General features: G+C 47.4%; 5 protein-coding genes and 1 long non-coding RNA gene across 8 annotated transcripts; 3 read left to right on the top strand and 3 right to left on the bottom strand.

The window, feature by feature from the left end:
- Nucleotides 1-288: 288 nt before the first annotated feature.
- On the bottom strand, nt 289-2752 carry LOC132261079 (sentrin-specific protease-like). The gene is made up of 6 exons (XM_059759607.1): nt 2522-2752; nt 2366-2454; nt 1773-2299; nt 1220-1713; nt 964-1159; nt 289-901 (listed from the first exon to the last, which is right to left on the bottom strand). Exons 1-6 carry the CDS (start codon nt 2602-2604, stop codon nt 290-292), a joined length of 2001 nt encoding a protein of 666 aa, XP_059615590.1. The 5' UTR covers nt 2605-2752; the 3' UTR covers nt 289.
- Nucleotides 2753-2766: 14 nt separating this feature from the next.
- Nucleotides 2767-3727, top strand: LOC132261081 (putative peptidyl-prolyl cis-trans isomerase dodo). Its single transcript, XM_059759609.1, has 2 exons — nt 2767-2951; nt 3030-3727. Exons 1-2 carry the CDS (start codon nt 2888-2890, stop codon nt 3452-3454), a joined length of 489 nt encoding a protein of 162 aa, XP_059615592.1. The 5' UTR covers nt 2767-2887; the 3' UTR covers nt 3455-3727.
- LOC132261080 (protein penguin) lies at nt 3375-5596 on the bottom strand. The gene is made up of 3 exons (XM_059759608.1): nt 5218-5596; nt 3754-5158; nt 3375-3651 (listed from the first exon to the last, which is right to left on the bottom strand). The coding sequence occupies exons 1-3, from the start codon at nt 5517-5519 to the stop codon at nt 3487-3489; spliced, it is 1872 nt and encodes a 623-aa protein (XP_059615591.1). The 5' UTR covers nt 5520-5596; the 3' UTR covers nt 3375-3486.
- Nucleotides 5597-5799: 203 nt separating this feature from the next.
- LOC132260288 (uncharacterized) lies at nt 5800-6972 on the bottom strand. Its single transcript, XR_009468360.1, has 4 exons — nt 6860-6972; nt 6680-6779; nt 6543-6610; nt 5800-6172 (listed from the first exon to the last, which is right to left on the bottom strand). It is a non-coding gene; the product is annotated as an uncharacterized LOC132260288 (long non-coding RNA).
- Nucleotides 6973-7189: 217 nt separating this feature from the next.
- On the top strand, nt 7190-9176 carry LOC132260381 (stress-induced-phosphoprotein 1). Its single transcript, XM_059758447.1, has 4 exons — nt 7190-7369; nt 7462-8580; nt 8649-8881; nt 8952-9176. The coding sequence occupies exons 1-4, from the start codon at nt 7361-7363 to the stop codon at nt 9022-9024; spliced, it is 1434 nt and encodes a 477-aa protein (XP_059614430.1). The 5' UTR covers nt 7190-7360; the 3' UTR covers nt 9025-9176.
- A 334-nt stretch (nt 9177-9510) lies between these two features.
- Nucleotides 9511-14292, top strand: LOC132259810 (uncharacterized). 3 transcript variants are annotated; one of them, XM_059757593.1, is made up of 4 exons: nt 9511-11057; nt 11118-11978; nt 12522-13416; nt 13505-14292. In XM_059757593.1, the coding sequence occupies exons 1-3, from the start codon at nt 9699-9701 to the stop codon at nt 13383-13385; spliced, it is 3084 nt and encodes a 1027-aa protein (XP_059613576.1). In that variant the 5' UTR covers nt 9511-9698; the 3' UTR covers nt 13386-13416; nt 13505-14292. The 3 variants fall into 3 exon arrangements, with proteins under 3 accessions (XP_059613576.1, XP_059613574.1, XP_059613573.1); XM_059757591.1 differs by having other exon boundaries at nt 12522-13420; XM_059757590.1 differs by having other exon boundaries at nt 12522-14292.
- The last annotated feature ends 5159 nt before the right edge of the window (nt 14293-19451 follow it).

Below are 19451 nucleotides of genomic sequence, written 5' to 3'. Positions count from 1 at the left end.
ATTTTATGTATTCCATCACAAAAGGATATTTTTCAACACATTAAGAAGAAACACGAAGAAAGAAAATCCACACACAATAAGCGTTCTATTTGGTAAATTTTAGAGAGAGTGTGTAAAAAGCGAACAAGTCGCGTTCATTTCAAAAGAATTCGTTGGACGAAGAGAATGAGAATGAATTTATTATTAATGAATAAAGAGACGTTTTATTAAATTAAATCATGTGTTCAATTTGGGCACCAAGTAGGCGCATAATTTCTCTTCTCCGCTGCATTTTGTTCCATCTTTTCTCTTACAGAAGAAGTCGTCCAGTCGCAATTTCCACTATCATTTTCTGCCTGAAGTACGGCATGTCGTTTTGCGTGAACGTGATTTCACTGTTTCTCGTGATATATTCGGCGAACATGCAGCTGAAAACGCCACAGTCGCTGCCGTTCATCTGCCTGGGCGCATTGGCGATGCACTCCTTCTGCCATCCGCTCATGTCGAATGGCCTCTGCTTCTTGTCCAGCGACTCACTCTTCAAGTACTGCTCCAGCGCGTCCAGGATCCGCATGTTCGGCTGCCCCATCGAGTCGTAGTAGCGAATCGTCTTGTTCTTCAGATGTATGATTGCCATGCACCAGTGCACGTTGCTCACGTGCACCGGCACTGGGATAACATCGTGCTCGAAGATGTCCACCTTTCGTGTCCACCGCTTCACGCCACTGTGTCCAGCTTGGAGGAGGCGCACGGCGAAGAAGGTGTTCATCGCGTACACCTTGGGCAGCTTCACTCCCTTGGTACTCCGCTCAGTCAGCAGGTTCATGTAGAAGTTTATCACTTCGTCATTCAACCAAGCATCGCCCACGAGTGTGCAGAGATCCTGCCTCCTGATATTTAGATTGAATTTCGACACAATCACCTGAAAATACAGCAGAAAATTAACCATCTGCACACATTCACCGAATGGACAAACACACGCACCTCTGAGAGATGACCTCTGTGGGTAACAGTTCGCACAAGCTGCAGCTGCTCCTGCGTCAACTCGGGCAGCACAAACTCCTCCTCGTCCTCTGAGATCTCATGGACAATGGGTGTGTGCGATATCGCGATGTTATTCAACTTCTTGAGGAAGACGTCCGTTTCAGCCTCCCTCCGGATTTTCTCAAACTGTTTCGACCTGAAAGAACTGATTATAGTCGGAATTTCTCTAGTCAAAACACAAAAACGCTTCACTCACAGCAACTCCACTTCGTGGATCTTCTTCTTCATCTCCCTGTTCGTCGCCACGCACTTCTCATTTTGATTGGGCAGCCAATCATCCTGAAAGTACGGACTGCTCTTCACCCTCAACAGCATCGAATTCACCGGCTCAATCTCTGGCACCGACACACTACTCGTGGACTCTGACGAGCTCAATGTGATAGGTTTGGAGTTGATGGGCAGAACCGGAGTCTTCTTGCTACTATTGGTGCTCTCCTGCAGAACCGTTGGCGTCTTTGGCAGGGACTTTGGTAAGCACATCGGCACTTCATCGTCAGAGAACTCCAAATCCGCGAGATCAATTGTGTCCACAATCTTCAGCTTGGGCTGCTTCGCATTCAGCACCACAGGACGAGACTTCAAACTCGAGGGCATCAGTTTCTCCAGCAAGTCTTTGTATTTCTTCTTCTCCGAGAGATTATACGAGTCCTTCAGCACCGACTTCACCATCCTCTCACTCCTGGAGTATCTCTGAAAGAGGCACAACGACGGATTAGTCGGTGGCATCGCAATGTGGAGGCGATCCTTACGTTCTCCTTGGAAATGCCCGGTGACTTTCGCATACGCGTCAGCGAGAAGCGACTGTGAAGCGATGGCCTGGGCAGAGGCGACGGATTGCTGGAGAACCGCGAGTGCTTCTCAATGGGTCTGATTCTGTTCAAACTGGAGCGCGGTATGAGCGGAGGGATGGGCTTCGACGAGCTCATAGGCGACTTGCGCTCATCCGAGATCGTGATTGGAAGAGTAGAGAAGGCAAAGTTGCTGAAATTGCTGCTCTTGAGCGTGGGAACGAAGGTCACATCCTCATCATCTGATATCTCAATTTCCACATTAGGATTGATGACGAGTGCCTGGTCGGTAAACCTCCTCCTGCTCTGCTCCATGCACTCCAGGTCAATACTGCTGACATTAGGGGTGGAATAGTCCGTGCGCAAGGGAAGCTTCTTGAATCTCTGGCTTCGGTCGCTCGTGAACGTCTGTCCCTCTCCAACATACTTGCTCAGTATTGACATCGTCGACGATCGCTTCGTGGAGTGCAAAAGCTGGTGAGAATTCCCTGGTGGACAGAAAAGTATTTGATCAGCAATTTATGTCATCTCCCAAAATACACTCCCGGACTCACCGCGTTCCAGCGTTCTGCCGAAATCAAGGCTTCCGTCGCTCATTCGTGAATACTTGAGTATCTCCTGATCATCGTCTCGCTCCTCAGACCTGCAATAAATACGTCTAGCTGTAAACTTTCTGGTCAGAAAGCTGTAAAATGCGCTTCTCCAATTACCTTCTCTTGTTGCTCCAATCGTGTTGTGTCCTATTGACACCAAACGCCTTCAAAATCCGATCTATAACTCCACCCGAGGACATTTCACCACTGGAAACTACTTTATTAGACCCCAAACTCAATTTCCACTACACTTTCACCATTGAATTCGGGATATTTCCCACCGAAAAACACAATTTGCCTTCAGGCTTGTACGCGTGCCGCAATTCCACAGTCCGGCTGTCGCGAAGCTACCAGTGTTGGCCACTTGTGGCGCTGGTTTGCATAGTTGCTCAGTGTTGCTCAGCTTTGGGCGATAGAGAAAAGTCTGGAATTTTGGGGTTTTGGAGAGAAAAAGGCACTTCTGCAGGACTTCTCGAGTTAGAAATGGCAGATTCTACGGAAGAGGCTGTTCCCGCCGGCTGGGAGAAGAGATTGAGCCGCTCCACAGGTGAGTGTGGGCGGAAAAGTGTGTGGAAAATCGATGGAGGGACGCCGAAATTGACAGCCGGTAAATGCTAATTCGCAGGGATGCACTACTACCTCAATGTCCACACGAAGGAGTCCCAGTGGGACCTGCCCACGGCTCCTGCAGAGGCCGCCTCGTCACAGGGCCCCAGCCAGATCCAGTGTTCACACCTCCTGGTCAAGCATAGCAAGAGTCGGCGGCCGAGCTCGTGGCGCCAGGAGAACATCACGCGCTCCAAAGAGGAAGCCCAGAAGGTCCTCGAGGGCTACCTCAAGCAAATCCAGTCGGGCGATGCGTCACTCCCCGACCTGGCGCAGAAGTTCTCCGACTGCAGCTCCGCCAAGAGGGCAGGAGATCTCGGCGTCTTCGGCCGAGGCGTCATGCAGAAGGCTTTCGAGGAGGCCGCGTTTGCCCTGAAAGTGGGCGAATTGTCCGGCATCGTGGACACCGACTCTGGCCTCCATGTCATCCTGAGAACACTCTAAAACACTTGGCATTTTCTTCAGAAGTTCGCGTTCTATTGAATCTTTTCCAACAACATTTTCGCCCCCGGGGATTTGTGAGTCGCAATCACGTCCCGGCACTTCTGCAGCATCCCAGTCAACTTCTCAGCCTCCGGAGCGCTCTTCAGCAGATCCACCAGCAGGAAGCAACCTCGGTTGATAGGCAACCACTTTTCCAGCTGCAAAAGAAAGCAGTACGATGAGCATTTTCCAGTTGCTGCGATCCTCTGGAGAGCCTGGGATATAAATTGAAAATATAGAGTTAAAGTCATGCAACTCACCGTGTCTTCTGTGAGATTTTCCAGCACAGTCGCGGCAAAAGATGGATTTTTCAGCAATTTCTTCAGCACAATGTGTAGTCCGGCGTCTTCCACTCCCACTTTGGGGGCTTCTTCAGCTTCCTGCACTGGAGGCTTCTCCAAGGGATTTTTCACCTTCTTGAATTTCTTCTTGGGCTTCAGCTCATCCACTTCCTCCTCCCCATCCTCAGGTTCTGGCTTCGGCTGTGGCATCAGCATCCAACAGGGATCACTTATCACCTTCGCGATGCCTTGAAATGCCTCAGCAGTCTTCTCATCCTCCTTGGCCAGCAGAATAGTCGCCATTGTGCGCGCAATGTGGCCGTTTGACAGCCAAAAGGCACTGTTACTGATCACAGCAGCCACCAAATCTGCATGAGTGGCTTCGAGAATCTCAGCTTGACGAATGTTGGCATCCTTCTTGGAGTACTTCAGACCCTCGTTGAGCGCCGTGGTGAAGGAAGGATGGAAATTACTGGTATCTCCTGGCTGAATCACCCACTCGACAACCTTCCGGCCGCCCTCGTGTTGCACCAGCGCCTCCACTTTCTCCACAATCGTGTCCAGCAGCATCTTCTTCAGCATTTTCGTGTCGTCAATTGTGTGCAGCACGGCCAGGATGAGGAAGTACCCAAACTCGTGCACGCACACCTTCTCCACATGTTCCCGGAGGTGTTTCAGCGCTGAGCGGCGCTCCTTGGCTGTGCCATACCAGAAACACAGTGTCGCCGCCTTTGTGCCCTCACGCGTGCTGGCTAGCGACGCCAAGAGACCCGTGAAGGCAGTGGCCATCTCCAGTCTGTCCTCCTCGGAGCACTCAGCGAGATACTCCACCAGAACTCCGTGGAAGAGGCTGTTGTCCACCAGTTTCTTGTTCACCGCCTTCATTATGTGCTGCTTCAAGTTCCCCAGCACGATGTTCTTCATGTGCGACGCATCCTTGAACGTGTCCACCAGACACTTCACCGTGGAGTCCTTGTCCTTCCTGTACAGATCGCTGTAGAACTCCTGCCGCATGCACGACTTCTGCTGCGCCGTAGCCCAAGTGATATAGATGGAGTCCACGATTGTGTGCCCAAAGGAGTGACTGCAGAGTTTCACGTAATTCCCATACAGAGCCTCAATGAGACGCAGTCTAGTCGCAGCAGAGCCATGCTTCAGCATCGCCAGGACACAGAAGTGGGCGTATTTGGACATTGCCATGGCTGGAAGACTCTCAGTCAACTTCCCAAAGATCTCTGCGCGGATTTCCGGCGAGGCAACTTTCAAGAGACACTGGACAACGCGGGCTGTGTCATGAGCCAGCACCATTTTGCTGTATCTGTCGCCGGTCTTCAGCATATTGTGCAGCTTCGCAGCAATCTCTGCTCTTCCCTTTGTAGTTTTGCTGCAAATACGGGCAATTAATACACCAAACAATCGACTACAAAAGCCACAATCTCTCACCATTTCAATTCCTCATAGATCTTCTTCGCCTCACTCATGATCTCCATGATGTCCTTGTTCTTCTGCTTCTCCTTCCTCTTGACCTTCAGCTCCTTCTTCTGCTGCTTGTAGACCTTCCAGTCCTTCTTCTGGTGCACAAAGCGCTGGCCATGCGGCGCTCTGGCCCCGCCACCTTGAAACCTCCCCGCATTGAAGGGCTTCCTCTGCTGTCTCTCCTCCGTCTCCGCATCCTTCCGTGGCCTCTTCTTCTGCACCTCCTCTCCCGCATCACCTTTCCGCTTTTCCGACTTGACTGAAGTCATTTTTCACACCAGTTTTTCCTCAACATAAACAAACCCCAAATCCGCCAACCACGTGTGTAGTTTGACAGCTCCGGAACCATGTCCCTATGGCGAAAATCCGTGGAATATCCAATGGATAACCATGGACGATTTCCATGCTATCCGCGTAATAGCATCCATGGAAAATTCCTCGGAACTCCGTGGATCAACAAGGAAAATCCTTGGAATTCAGCATGGAAGATTCCATGCTGAATTCCATAGGAATTTAGCTAGGATGATTTTCCATGGATTATTTCCCACATTGCTTCCAAATTTTCCATGGTGACTTTTCCCATATATGGAAGATTTCCATTGCGATTCCATTGACCAATCCAAGGACGATTACAAGGAATACCATGGAGGAAATTCCAATGTGTGAAATTTCTCCCAGAAATTCCCGGCGCTCCGCCCCAAAATATTCAAAAAAAGACTCATTTATATTTGGATTTGTATTTATTAAATATTAACTATCAAGCTTACAAATGTGTATCAAATTTTTATGACGCGTTGCATTGGTGGCTGCTATGCCGCTTCCCAGGGACTGCTACTCTTCTAGACGACTGGTACCGCGGTCGCCGGATGTCGAGATGCTCTTTGATGTCCTCTCGCACCGGTCCGGATATGTTTGAAAAATGCTGGAAAATAGAATACACTAATTACTGATCGTATATTTGCATGGTATTCTCTCCATGGTATTCCTTGTAATCGTCCTTGGATTGGTCAATGGAATCGCAATGGAAATCTTCCATATATGGGAAAAGTCACCATGGAAAATTTGGAAGCAATGTGGGAAATAATCCATGGAAAATCATCCTAGCTAAATTCCTATGGAATTCAGCATGGAATCTTCCATGCTGAATTCCAAGGATTTTCCTTGCTGATCCACGGAGTTCCGAGGGATTTTCCATGGATGAATTTCTAGCATGGAAATCTTCCATGGTTATTTATAGGATGTTCCATGGATTTTCGCCATAGGAATTTGAGAACATGAAGAACATTTTTTACCTTGTCATGAGTCACACTCTGTCGGATAAGTAGATCCTCCGGTAACCGCTTTTCCGCATCCTATTTTCCTGTAAAAAAGACATGTTCAGTATAGAAAACAGGATATATCTCTTATGTTTCGGTAATTCCATACTTACATTGGTTGTTTCTCCTACTTTGACGTTGTCCGGAAACCTCGAGTCTTCTCTGACTGTGGGGTCCCTGTGCCGTCTCCATCGCATACATTCAGCACTTTTCCTGGAAATATCACCAAACTTAGAGTGTTTACCATTAAAAACTTAACGTTTTAGTACTGAAAAGTACAGAAAAATACTTACGCGTTCTTTCCTATGAGAAGAATTTCACAAGACTGACGTAATCGCGTGGGGACGCGCAAAGAGCGAATTATTCCGTGGAAAACCCATGGATATTCCGCGGATTTATCACCATGGAAAATATTCCATTCTAATATCCATGGATGCCAAAAAGGAATATATATGGAATTATTCCATGGTATCTTGCTTGGAATAAAGTGGAATTTATCCATGGAGGATAGCTTGGAATTCCGAGGATTTTATTCCTATTATAGGAAGAAAAGTGGAAGATATTCCATGGACGATTTCGGATCGTGGAATCCGTTCTCCATAGGGTGTGTGACAGCTGTCATCCGGAAATCGGCGTTTCAGAAATTTCTAGAGTCTCGGTGTGTGTGATTGCAACAAAAGACTGGGGTTTTTCGTGGAAATTGGCAAGAAAAGACGCGATAGAAGTGCAGCAGTCGCATTGTCCTCGAAGCTTGGGAGTCCACCAACACGCTGAGTTGAGAATTTACTGGGAAAATGGAGGAGGTGAGTGGCAAAAGTGGGGTGAATGTTTGAGTGGGAGATCTAACCTGCAATATTGGAGTGACTTCTGTAAAACTCTGGTGCGTTTCTTGCAGCAAATCAATGCGCTGAAGGAGAAGGGAAATGCCGCCCTTGCTGCTGGGAATCACGATGAGGCCATCGCGGCGTACACGGAGGCGCTGAAGCTGAATGACCAGAACCATGTAATATACAGTAATCGATCGGCGGCGTTTGTGAAGGCCGGCAAGTTCCAGGAAGCCCTGCAGGACGCCCAGAAGACTGTGAGCCTCAACCCCACGTGGGCGAAGGGGTACTCGCGTCTGGGCACGGCGCTCAGCTTCCTGGATCGCGTCATGGAGGCGTACGAGGCGTACAATAAGGGGCTGCAGTTCGATCCGAACAATGCGGCTCTCCTCACTGGCCTGGATGAGATGAAGAAGCGCCTCCTCAGCGAGCTGACCAGTGAGGTGCCCATGGACGTGGACCCGCCCAAGCCGCCGCCGCCGAAGCCCACGCCCAAGGCGGAGCCGAAGAAGGAGGAGGAGGATCTGCCGGAGCACAAGCGCCTTGCCAAGCGAGAGAAGGAGCAGGGCAACGAGGCGTACAAGAAGCGGGACTTTGACAGAGCCGTGCAGCACTACGAGGCGGCCATCCAGCACGACTCCACGGACATAACGTTCTACAACAATCTGGCGGCAGTTTACTTCGAGAAGCGCGACTATCACAAGTGCATCGCCGAGTGCGAGAAGGGAATCGCCATCGGGCGGGAGAACAGGGCGGACTTCAAGCTCATCGCCAAGGCCTTCAGTCGCATCGGGAATGCGTACAGGAAGCTGGAGGACTGGAAGTCGGCCAAGACGTACTATGAGAAGTCCATGTCTGAGCACAGAACGCCCGAGGTGAAGACGCTGCTCAGTGAGATCGAGCGGAAGATCAAGGAGGAGGAGCGCAAGGCTTACATCGATCCGGAGAAGGCGGAGGAGGAGAAGGAGAAGGGCAACGAAGCCTTCAAGCGGGCCGAGTACAGTGTCGCCGTGAAGCACTACACAGAGGCCATCAAGAGGAACCCCGAGGATCCCAAGCTGTACAGCAACCGGGCGGCGTGCTACACGAAGCTGGCCGCCTTCGATCTGGGCCTCAAAGACTGTGACATGTGCGTGAAGCTGGACGATAAGTTCATCAAGGGGTGGATCCGAAAGGGCAAAATCCTGCAGGTGAGTTTGCTGAAGTCCTTGGCGAAGTGGGAGGCCAGAGATGACTGCTTCTTTCCTCTCATCCGCAGGGCATGCAGCAGCAGTCGAAGGCGCTTCAGGCATATCAGAAGGCACTGGAACTGGACCCGTCGAATGCTGAGGCTCTCGAGGGCTATCGCACCTGCACCATGGCTGTCAATTCGAATCCCGAGGAGGTGTTGAGAAAAGCCATGTCCGATCCGGAGGTACAACAGATCCTGCAGGATCCAGCCATGCGCCTCATCTTGGACCAAATGCAAGAGGACCCGAAAGCTGTGCAGGAGTAAGAATTATCCTCGCATTCGACGCCAGTTGCAAATCTCTAAATGCCTCTCTCTCTCTCTCTTTCGCAGGCATCTCAAGAATCCAGCTATTGCCAGCAAAATCCAGAAGCTTCTCGAGTGCGGCATCATCAAGATTCACTAAACTACTGCGCTGACAAAAAAGTGTGTGCGTTTGAGAAAGGAGAGAAATTGATGAGAAATATTCCTTAACTTTAGTTTACATGGGATTACAGATATCGGAATTCGATCTAATTAAACTACACTGCATTGATCGAAATACAGATAATTTTATCAAAAAAAAAGCAGTGATTTTTTATTGACTACCTGGACAACGGCTGCGGAATTCGAAGAAAGTAGGTCAAACGGGCGGAAAACGACGAACGCACGGCCGATTGCAGCCAACTTCATGACTATTTTGCCTCCATCTTGGATTTTACTTTCTCTGCTCGCCTTGCAAAGCCAATCAACGCGAATTCATGCGAATAGTCTGACGATGCTAAGGACATGTCTGCGGACGAGGAGAAATTGCTTTGTTGTTCTGCCAAATTACCAGTGAATTGAGTGAATTTCGTACGGTACTTTGGGAAAATGCATGAATGGGATTTCCCGAATAACATGAATTTGGCTTGTGCAGCGACGGGCGCCTGAATTGGAAAGAGTCTTGTCCGATGAGTGAAAAGTCAACGGGCGACAGAACGAATTGTGGCGACGCAGTTTTTAGCGGGCAGTGGTGGAAAAGTGCAGAAAAAGAGAAAGAAGTGCGATGAGTGGATTGTGCGTGCGATTTGGTTGAAAATTCAATGTGAAAAATGCAGTATGGGCGATCAATTTGGCCATCGACGGGAAGTTGAATCGGTGGACGAGAAAGGCCAGCAGTTGAGCGATGCGTCCGTGGAGAGTGGCGAGAGTTTGTTGAGTGTGACATACGAAAAGATAGACTTTATTGTGCTGCCCATATCGATAATTGTGGGCACCTTCCTCGGTGTCTTGCTGGTCATCTCTGTCCTCCTGCTCATCCTGCGCTGGTACTGGAACTGGGGCACCAGCGCCAAGTACACCAAGCTCACCTCACCGCTCGTGATGGACACCCAGACCAAAAATAGTGCTGATGTAAACAACACGGAAAGTAGGACACCAGTCACAGCCGCATCGCCATCACCCACCTCCTCGGCCTCCTCCACCACTTCCACCTCCTCCACCATCCTGCTCACCTTCCCGCCGCCCCTGGCCAGCGTCACGGTGACCAAGACGGTGCTGCCGGCGCCCCAGACCGTCAGCCAGTCGCCCAAGCTGCTGCCCGAGACGCCGCCGCCCGCCGGCGGGCCCCTCACGCCACAGTCCCCGCGCGGCGACTGGCTGCACAGCTTGCAGGCCGAGCTGCAGCACGTGCAGCCGCGCCGTCAGGGCAGTCCGTCGGAGAACAAGGAGAACACCGCGCCCAACTCGCCCCTGGTGGCGTCCGCCAACTACAAGCACGGCAACTACTTCCGCTTCCCGGAAGTGGACGTGTGGTCGCCCGCCGCGAAGACCGCTCCCCGCCTGGCGGACAGCGCCCAGAACAGCCCGGAAGTGGTCACGACACCGCGCGACACGCTGCCCGTGGACGACATGGCCCGCAATTCGCCCACGGCGCGACGCGCGCGCCTCAAGTCCATCTCGCTGGACTCGGAGAGCGCGCGCCTGGTGGAGGAGAATCTCAATGTGGCGATGGAAGAGCTGGACCTGGAAGCCACGCAGTCGCCCACCGGTTGCAAGCGCAACAAGCACCAACTCAAGATTGACATTGACAGTGAGAATCTCACGGATGTGGAGCGGCAGCCGCCCACGCCCAAGACGCCGACCCTCACGCAGACCCGCCAGAAGGCCATCTCCCTGGACTCGGAGCCGCCGGGAGGCGTGTGCAAGAGCAAATCCCAGGCCTCCATGACCACCAGCACCACGGCGTCCGCGTCCGTGCCCACGACGCCCAAGCGACAACAGCAGACGATGAGCATCCACCAGCCGCAGCGCGGTAAGTCGCGCAGCACGTCAGATCACCTCGGCTCGAATCTCCAGCGCCTGAAGAGCGTCACGCTCAGTGTGTCCAACAACAACCTCAAGACCCTGCCCGAAGTTATGCCCCTGAGTGACTTCGGGGGATCGCCGCAACCCGCCCCAGCTCAGCCGCCGGCCAAGGTAAGTTCCGGACACTCGCCAGTCAATCACTTGCCTGTCACGCGATGTCCTCTTCCGCAGGTTCGCTCGAGTTTACTGCAGCGTCGCGGCTCCAATCACAGTCTCACGCTCAACCTGGCAGGATCTGTGGGCGATCTGGCTTCCAACACGAGCCTCACTGGCTCCATGACCACCAATGCCCAGCCGTCGGGGAAGAAGGGACTCCTGCAGCGGCGCGGAAGCAACGCCAGTCTCACGCTCACGATCCAGTGCTCAGATTCCGGACTGAGTCGCTTCAACAGTCACGGATCTCTCAATGCAGCCTCGCAGTCGCGCAAGGGACTGCTCAGCGTGTCCAACAGTAGCTTGCGGGGCTCCGCCTGCAGTCTGGCACGGCTCAAGGGCAGTGCAGGTGCGGGAGAACTGAGTGTGGCCGGATCTGGTCCGGCGCACCACCGCAAGTTCCTCAGTTCTGAGAATCTCCTGCAGCGTGCCACACACCAGACGGAGAGTCTGGAGTTGGAAGTGGACGACGAAGGTGGCGATGAGTCAGTGATTCGACAGATCACCACGAAGCCTCTCAGTCCTCAATCCACGTCTGAAGACTTCAAGATCTACCTGGCCAACATACAATTCCTCCAGAATGCCTCCAATCTGCTCCACATGGACGATATCCGGGAGTTTGATGGGTGCTTCGAGGAGATGAGCGACAAGCAGATGGATCGGGAGGAATGTGTGATGAAGCAGCGGCGGAAAATCCGACAGATTCATCAGGAGTTCTGGGATTTGCCGACAAATCATCAAGAGAAGCCAATGGTGTTTGGGTCACAGCACAAGAATCGCTACAAAACCATCCTGCCCAATGAGCACTCGCGCGTGATCCTGCAGCCGGAGGATCCGGAGTCTCTGCAGGAGCCTTACATCAATGCCAACTACATAAAGGTATGTTTATTTGAACTACACTCATGCGAGTGCAGTGATTTCATGGTTTCCGCGACTTTTGTGTTTATTTGGGAAGTGAAAGATGAAAATGCAAAATTTTCTGTTTATTGATTCTCTCTCTTTTTCCCGCAAGATGTGTATAATTTCATCTTTGTGATTTCAATGCACATATTTTATCAAAATAATCATAGTCTGTAAAATTTCCCACTTATCGTGATTTCCTGACTGTTTTTCCAATGTGGGAAAAACCCTTGTGGCTAATCTTGTGGCTATAGGAATTAGTAATTTGATAATGCGTTGCTTCGTCTAATATGAAATCCCCTGATTTACAAATTGTGTTTACGAAAGAAGGTAATATTATTTTTGCTACTCATTGTTTTCCTTCTGAATAAGCAAGAAATGCATATTTTTGCTATGCTTCATGGCTCTAATTAAGGTATGAGATCATCAGAATTCTTGAATGCGATCGTTGTGCAATAAAATATGTTGTGAAAGTGTGCTTTGATGACATCCTTTCTCTCTCTCTCTCTTTTGCCATTCAAGGGACCAGATGGCACGCATAACGCCTACATCGCCACGCAGGGCCCCATGCCGAACACCATCTACGAATTCTGGCTGATGGTGATGCAGAATGTGCGTCGGTGTGGCGAGAGTGCGGCGGACCAGAAGATCGCCATGCTGACGGAGTTTGTGGAGAGTGGCAGGACTAAGTGTGCAGTGTATTTCCCTACGGAAGTGAAGCAAGTGCTGGTGTTCGCGAATGGGGCGGATGATGTCCTGTCGGCTCACGCGCCGAATGACGGATTGGCCCAAGTGGGTGGCGACTCGATGTGGCTGAAGGCGTATCTGGACATGCTGGAGGAGGACGAGGAGGAGGAGAGGAGTGACGACAGGTGCATCCACAAGTATGCGTTCGTGATAGAGAACACGGGAGTGGTGCAGAAGAAGGGATATTCGGTGAGGCGACTGTGCGTGCGGCATTTCGACAATGACGGTAAGCCCTTTGCCTTCAATGTGCTGCACTATTGGTTTCCCGACTGGCCGGATCATCGGTCGCCTGAGGATTTGGGTGTGGTGCTGGACTTCGCGTTGGATCTGCTGAGTGGCGATGCGGGTGGATCTAAGGTGCCGCTGCCCGTGCTGCACTGCTCCGCCGGCATAGGGCGGACGGGCTGCATGGCGGGCATTCTGAATGCCGTGCGACAGATCGACTCTGCTCCAGTGAATCCCAGTGTGGACATCCTGGGCATTGTGTGCAATTTGAGACTGCAGCGTGGCGGAATGGTGCAGAATTCCGAACAGTATGAACTCATCTATCGGGTAGTGTGTCTCTATCAGAAGCGCAAAGATTCCATGACTCATCCACCGCAGGTACCCTTCCTCCTCTGTGACACACTCGACATCTAAGACCACACGAATCGAGGCAGATTCTCACATGGTGTGTAAGTTTCTGTTTTTTCTTTATTCAAATCTGGAAATGATCAAATTGATGGTAATACCGCGTCATTTGTGTGAACATTCTTTAGCGTCAATCCTGCGCAATCTTGCCAACACCCGCAGAGCTTCACTGCTGTTGGAACCCCTTTTCTAGTGAATGACCCTCGCCTGTGCAGGCTTTGAACATTTTTATTATTTAATCACTGTTAGTATAAAATGTATTTACTAATTGTCTCTCTCTCTCTCTGAATGTGTTTTATTGGTTGATTTTGCATTGAAATCGGATGATATCGATATGGAGTAACAAAGTTAACAAAGAATACCACCCGAACATGTTGTTAAAGTATGTATTTCCGGATTCACTAGAGAATTTCCAGCAGTTTTTCATGGCTTTAAATATGATGATCTTGATGATGGTTCTCGAAAGAAAATATCCCCAGTTGACATGACTATTATAGTGTTTAGTATGAATCAGCCATCAATTTGATAGATTTTCTGGTCTCTCTAGCATTCACTTCGACATCCCAAGAAATTATACTCTCATGCAGAATAATAAATATTTCATGTCATAACTTAAATGGAAGAGGTTTTTAAAAAAAAGGGAATAATCACAGGAGAAGAAAAGAAGAACTTGTGTGTATGTGTTGAATGTTGAAGATGTCTCAATGTATGAATGTTTCATCAAATTCTCGTGGCAAAAAAAAAGTAAAAGCAAAAAGTGGAAAAGAAATATAGTGAAATAAAATCATTAAAAAAAATCACATCTAATTGTAATAAATGTAAAATGAAAGGTATCATGTAATTAAATTAAATATTGGAATTGCATTGCATTCGACGTTAGAATCTATTATAATAATACATTTAAAAAAAAAGAAAAGGAAAAGATAACTTAATATATGAGAAAAGGAAAACACATTTACTAAATAAATACTTAAAACAAAGAGTGTAATTGGAATTCCATGTGGAATATATTTATTAGGTAAAATGAAAGGAAGAAAAGTATGGAGAGTAACAAGAAAAAACAACACTTTTTTGTAAACTTCAACCAGGAATACGCTTCTATTTGAGAAAAAAAGGAAAGCTTTTTTTAAATATCGCTTTATATGTGGAATATGAAATGTATTTGTTTAATTTATGTAAAAATATATATTTAAAGAGAGTTGGAATCGGTTTTAATATCTTTTCCGTCAACGACAGTCTCTTAGAATTAAGAGAGTGGCAGCGCCGAAAGCAGTTTTTAGTACTGTTGCGAAGAGGAGAGCTTTTTGGTGAGCTTTTTAGAACACTTTTGAACTGAAATTGCGGTTGAAGCGCCACCGAAAGCTTGTGAAAGTGAGCAAATAGTGGAAATCTGTTGGAAATTGTGTACGATTTATCGATATTATCACTAATCACGGGCCATGTTTCATCTCTTATTCAATTAAGGCACGCAATTATTTGTTCTCTTAACCGTAATGCTGAGGATCTGCAATTTCCATTCCATAGTGATTCTTGGCGTTGGATTTGATAATGTTCCAACTGTTGGTTGATTAGGAGTTCAATTTTGCAGCTAATTGCAGAGCTGTTGGATCATATTTGAAAGTGTTTTAATCATAATTTTTCGATTTTGTGCGATAGCCGCAACACGATGCTCGGGCCGGTGTATGAATTTGCTGAGATACAAGATAGGCAGCAGAACTGAATTAGATGTTTGATGGAAGTTTCGCTCTGCAGAACACATGTTTAAATTAGTCTATGATCAAAATGAAAAATCTACTTAGAGTGTATTTAATAGAATTCGTCGACCCTGTGTAAATGAATTTCTTTCTCTCTCTCACTCTCCCTTCTTCTTGGCTTGATTTGAGGATGGCAAAGAGATAGAGTGAGAGGGAGGAAGAAAAATGGGCATCTTAATGGAGGTAAAAATCCTGTTACAATTTCTCGCTCTGGAGTTCACTAAAATCATAAGATACTGGAGTGTATGATATAAAGAAGCTTATGACCATGCAACCATCAAATGAGTAAAGTCTAATTGCCGGAAAAGTCAGGTGGAGGAATTCATCCAAGCGTAGAATTTAATTCTTATTTGCTCACTCTTTTTTTTCCACTTCTTCTTCTCCTCAGATCTCTTTTGTGAACTTATAGACGTGAACCGAAAATTGTACTTCCTTCTGAAAAGATGACGCGGAATGTGTCAGAAAAGTGGAATTTTTCTAAACTATTCACATCGCTCTCTGTGCGCCTTGTGAAGTGTGCGCACCTGAAATGTAAATTATTGTCTCTTTGGGCTCTGCCATAGGAAGAGAAAATGTGTGCCTTTGGAAGTTGAACATTTTCTCGCTAGAAAGATGAACACATTGGTCTCTTAGGGCGATTACAAAAGAGGAAGAAACATTGGTGCTAATGCCACGATCCAGGAGGAAACGATAATTCTACTTCGGTTCATAGATAAATCTCTTGCAAACTAGTTTAGTGCGCGCAGATTCAAATTACACATCAATTTGTGTATGCGGCAGAAACACATTGTAGGTTTGCTAATATCGAAGCCACCAGAGTTGGTTTCCGTGCCCTTTTCAGCGATTGATATCGCGCGCCACAAGTTCAGCCAATAGTTCACGACAATTTCCCCATTTAAGCACCGTGATTCGCATTGTGCCCATCCAATTTGATGGGCTCCAAAGTGTTACTCTCTCGCCACCTGGCTACGGGCGAAACACCTGCGGACGACGGAATATTGGAATTAGAGTCATCGCGTTTGCACGGTGGATATAGGAGTTAATTTCTATTTTCTGCTTCTCCTCATATTTACCTCGTGTAATCACACATTTTCAGAAGATGCACTTTTGAGCTGCCACCCTTTTTGTTCTACCGGAACGAGAAACTCTGCAAGCGCACTCATGCATCAACGGTAGGCAGACAGAATTTGCTGCTCTCTTGAAAAATTTCAGGGTGAATCGGTGAAATGAAAGAAGGCATTCGTGGGTGAAAATGAAAATAAATGTGTAGCGATGTTGAGCGAATGGGCGGAGCATCAAAAGGGGCGTGTCAATAGTAAAACGGATAAACAATCAAGTTTAGAACTGTTGTTAAATAAACGGTCAAAACGCGTCTATTTGCAGCAAATCCACAGAGCCAAATAAGCACTGGGTTGAAAGTACTCTGTTTTCTGGGTCATTGCGAAAATTGTGCTTCTCAAATTTCAATAACTCGACTAAAATTGGCACCATTGGCAACTTTGTGAGGCTTTGCCATAGAGAATCTATCCCACGATGATGGCTTTACACACGCGTGTACAATCGCGAGTGCACTCCAAAATGCAGCACACCTCATTGATTAGACTGCGCTTCGCGGTGGTGCGAAAAATGCCGTGATTGCAGTTAAATGAATGGGAGGCTATTGTTGAGTATCTGGCACATTAGGGTTCATTCATAATTGAGCGTTCCCTTTTCCATATGCCGAACAAAAGAACTAAATATGTAAAAACAGCAGACAAGAGCATACAATTAATAGTCTTCACATATTTTGCATTGCTTCAAATTATATTTATATACCCCGGCAAGACTCAATTACAATTTATCTCCGGTCGTCAATTTAACTTCAGGAGATAATCTATTGATGGAATGCACTGTAATTAGATGAGCTGGCGGTAATAAGTACTTTTTGTTGCCACTTTCAAATCATAAAAAGGGAGTCTAAATGTGAGACAAAATATCACTATTATATGATCATTTGGAGAAGTGATAAATACTTCAATTCACGAGTGAAATTAATTGTACAAATACACCAGCAGATTTCCTATTTCATTTATTCCTTTGAGTGCTTTGAGATACTTTTGGTCACCATACAGAGTTTAAGATTAATTCTCTCTCTCTCTCTTTGTGATCTCATTGCTCGCGAGAGGAGTGAATTACGGTGGATCAAGGATTGTGCTTTTTTGCGTCTTCATGAGATCTCCATTGGCGTCTTCAGCAAACTCCTAAATAATAGACATGTGAGCATAAATAATTCCTCCGACATAATACATCATTAACAATTTAGATATAGATCACAATTTTCCCACACTGCACAGATTATTTGATATATTGTGGCTTTAATGTATAGCCACAAGTATAGGAAAATTACACTTTTACACTGATAATGCTGTAAATTATTTACACACTGAGAAACTCTTTCTGTTTGGCCCATCGCCTTCCCATTCCATTTACCGTCTGGCCTGATGGCTGTGAGAGTGTTTGGGAAGGCTCTGGTGAGTGGAGGGAAAAAAAGAAGCAATAATGATAATAAAATTACGTGGTAAGTACAACAATAATAGAAAGAGGAGATGCGGAGGGCAAAAAAGAACGCTGAGAGAGCATTTTCTGGCATCGCAGTGCTGAAGAATCACACAGGTGCAATGGCCCTTGGGCGTTCTGTTGCTCTCTCGCGCTTCGGCAATTGTGCTTCTGGACACCAAGAGTTACCCCAGCCACAAGAAGTCGAGTCATACGTCAAGAGAGACTGGAAAAGGGAATGCCAACGGCTAGCGCACTGAGAGAAAACATCCTCACGAACAGCAGTGCCTCATATCAGCGGCCCAGCGATCACGCTTAGCTGAGAATTTCGCCGTGCTCGAAGATCTGCTCGCAAAAGCGCTTATTTTAGCTCAAAGTGATTAGCATCACTCGCTATCGCAGCGGGAATTAGTGAAAATATTGTTACGACAGTCAAGATCATAAATATCGCATGATAAAAATGCGTGACAGTCAAATATATAGTGCGTTAAAACAACACATGAGCAAATTATACAAATTGCGGAACGCAAATTCTCTTAGAGTTAATGAATTTTTATGACATTATGTACTCTTAGGCCTCTTTTCGGCCTTTCAACATGTTTTTTATGTCACCCGAAGAACTATAAGACACAGTTAAAGGAATGTTCATTGAATGTACTGAGAAAAATGCTTTTATCTGCTAAATACTGTGCAGGAAGTGGACGAAAGTGATGAAAAAATTATTAAAATTGTGTTCTAGAGAGATGATAAATCTGCTAAATTTTATGGTCATATATGAGCGCCTGTATGAGCATGTTTTGTCCACAGTTTTATAAATTGTCTGAGCGCTTTGTCATATATAGGACTGCTGGATTGTGAGCACTTTTAAATCAGTAAATCAGCTGAAAAACATCCTGATTTTAGGTCAATGTGTTCGCTGGGCATTTCCAGTAAGTTGTTTTAAAACCGTGCGATCACACAATCAATCCTTTTTCTGAAAATAAGTGGCATAGAATAGATTCTAAATCTGTGAAATGCAGAAAGAACTAATCTAACTCCATGATTTAATTGAATTAGCCTAAGTTTAAAGTAGGATTTAGCATTCAGGAGTCGTTTTTGATTGATTGAAGATGTGATTTTGAATAGAAATTTCGGGTGTCTGGAGAAGTGCAACATGCTCAGTGGCGCTTTTTCCGTGTGCTGTGCTGCGAAGAGAGCACAGTTTACCAGGAGTTGGCATAGAAGACATTCTTACCTCTTTTTTCTCCTACCCAATCCTGAGTAATGTGGAAGGGAAGTAGCGATTGATGGCAAAAAGTCACTCTATGTTTTTATTTATGGCATTTCTTTCACTTGCGCAGGTAAAGCATCGCGTCGCACTCACACGAGCGCGGCCACCATGTGGTGGAGGCCCGCGATCGTGGTAGGAGATCCGGGCCAGGAGGATGGGAGGAGGGGCGGACGGGCTACACATATGCAAGGTGTTTTGTTGTGGATCGGATGGAAGTGGATGGCGAGTCATTGATAATGGTGGTGGGGAGTAGACTTTCCGGACAGGTACTCGTGTATTTTTCAGCGGTGTGTTTTACAATTCTCCAGGTAGTCTCGGCCGGGGAGTGAACAGAGTCAATCCATTGTGAATCAACAAGTCAGTTGAGTATTGACTTTCAAGTGGTCAGCACGTTTTTTTCACCATCTCTGCGCCGAATCCACAGAATCAAGAATTCTCTCCAAAACTGATCTTCAAGTCTGCGCACAAGTGGCTGAATCGTCTTGCATTTCAATCTGCTTTTCTCGCTGCAGAAAT

Source organism: Phlebotomus argentipes, unplaced genomic scaffold (assembly GCF_947086385.1).
Source record: "Phlebotomus argentipes unplaced genomic scaffold, Phlebotomus argentipes genome assembly scaffold_18, whole genome shotgun sequence".
Classification (NCBI taxonomy): domain Eukaryota; kingdom Metazoa; phylum Arthropoda; class Insecta; order Diptera; family Psychodidae; genus Phlebotomus; species Phlebotomus argentipes.
The sequence above is the reverse complement of the archived record's forward strand: the minus strand, read 5'-3'. Positions and strand labels throughout refer to the sequence as shown.

Coding starts and splice junctions, on each gene's coding strand:
- LOC132259810 (XM_059757593.1), top strand. CDS start 9,699: ATGGGCGATCAATTTGGCCATCGACGGGAAGTTGAATCGGTGGACGAG. Junction 11,058..11,117: donor CAGCTCAGCCGCCGGCCAAG/GTAAGTTCCGGA, acceptor CCTCTTCCGCAG/GTTCGCTCGAGTTTACTGCA. Junction 11,979..12,521: donor TCAATGCCAACTACATAAAG/GTATGTTTATTT, acceptor TTGCCATTCAAG/GGACCAGATGGCACGCATAA.
- LOC132260381 (XM_059758447.1), top strand. Junction 8,581..8,648: donor GAAAGGGCAAAATCCTGCAG/GTGAGTTTGCTG, acceptor TCTCATCCGCAG/GGCATGCAGCAGCAGTCGAA. Junction 8,882..8,951: donor GACCCGAAAGCTGTGCAGGA/GTAAGAATTATC, acceptor TCTCTTTCGCAG/GCATCTCAAGAATCCAGCTA.
- LOC132261079 (XM_059759607.1), bottom strand. CDS start 2,604: ATGTCCTCGGGTGGAGTTATAGATCGGATTTTGAAGGCGTTTGGTGTC. Junction 2,300..2,365: donor CGGCAGAACGCTGGAACGCG/GTGAGTCCGGGA, acceptor TCTGTCCACCAG/GGAATTCTCACCAGCTTTTG. Junction 1,714..1,772: donor CGGGCATTTCCAAGGAGAAC/GTAAGGATCGCC, acceptor TGCCTCTTTCAG/AGATACTCCAGGAGTGAGAG.
- LOC132261080 (XM_059759608.1), bottom strand. CDS start 5,519: ATGACTTCAGTCAAGTCGGAAAAGCGGAAAGGTGATGCGGGAGAGGAG. Junction 5,159..5,217: donor ATCTATGAGGAATTGAAATG/GTGAGAGATTGT, acceptor CCGTATTTGCAG/CAAAACTACAAAGGGAAGAG. Junction 3,652..3,753: donor AAAATCTCACAGAAGACACG/GTGAGTTGCATG, acceptor TTTCTTTTGCAG/CTGGAAAAGTGGTTGCCTAT.
- LOC132261081 (XM_059759609.1), top strand. CDS start 2,888: ATGGCAGATTCTACGGAAGAGGCTGTTCCCGCCGGCTGGGAGAAGAGA. Junction 2,952..3,029: donor GAGATTGAGCCGCTCCACAG/GTGAGTGTGGGC, acceptor GCTAATTCGCAG/GGATGCACTACTACCTCAAT.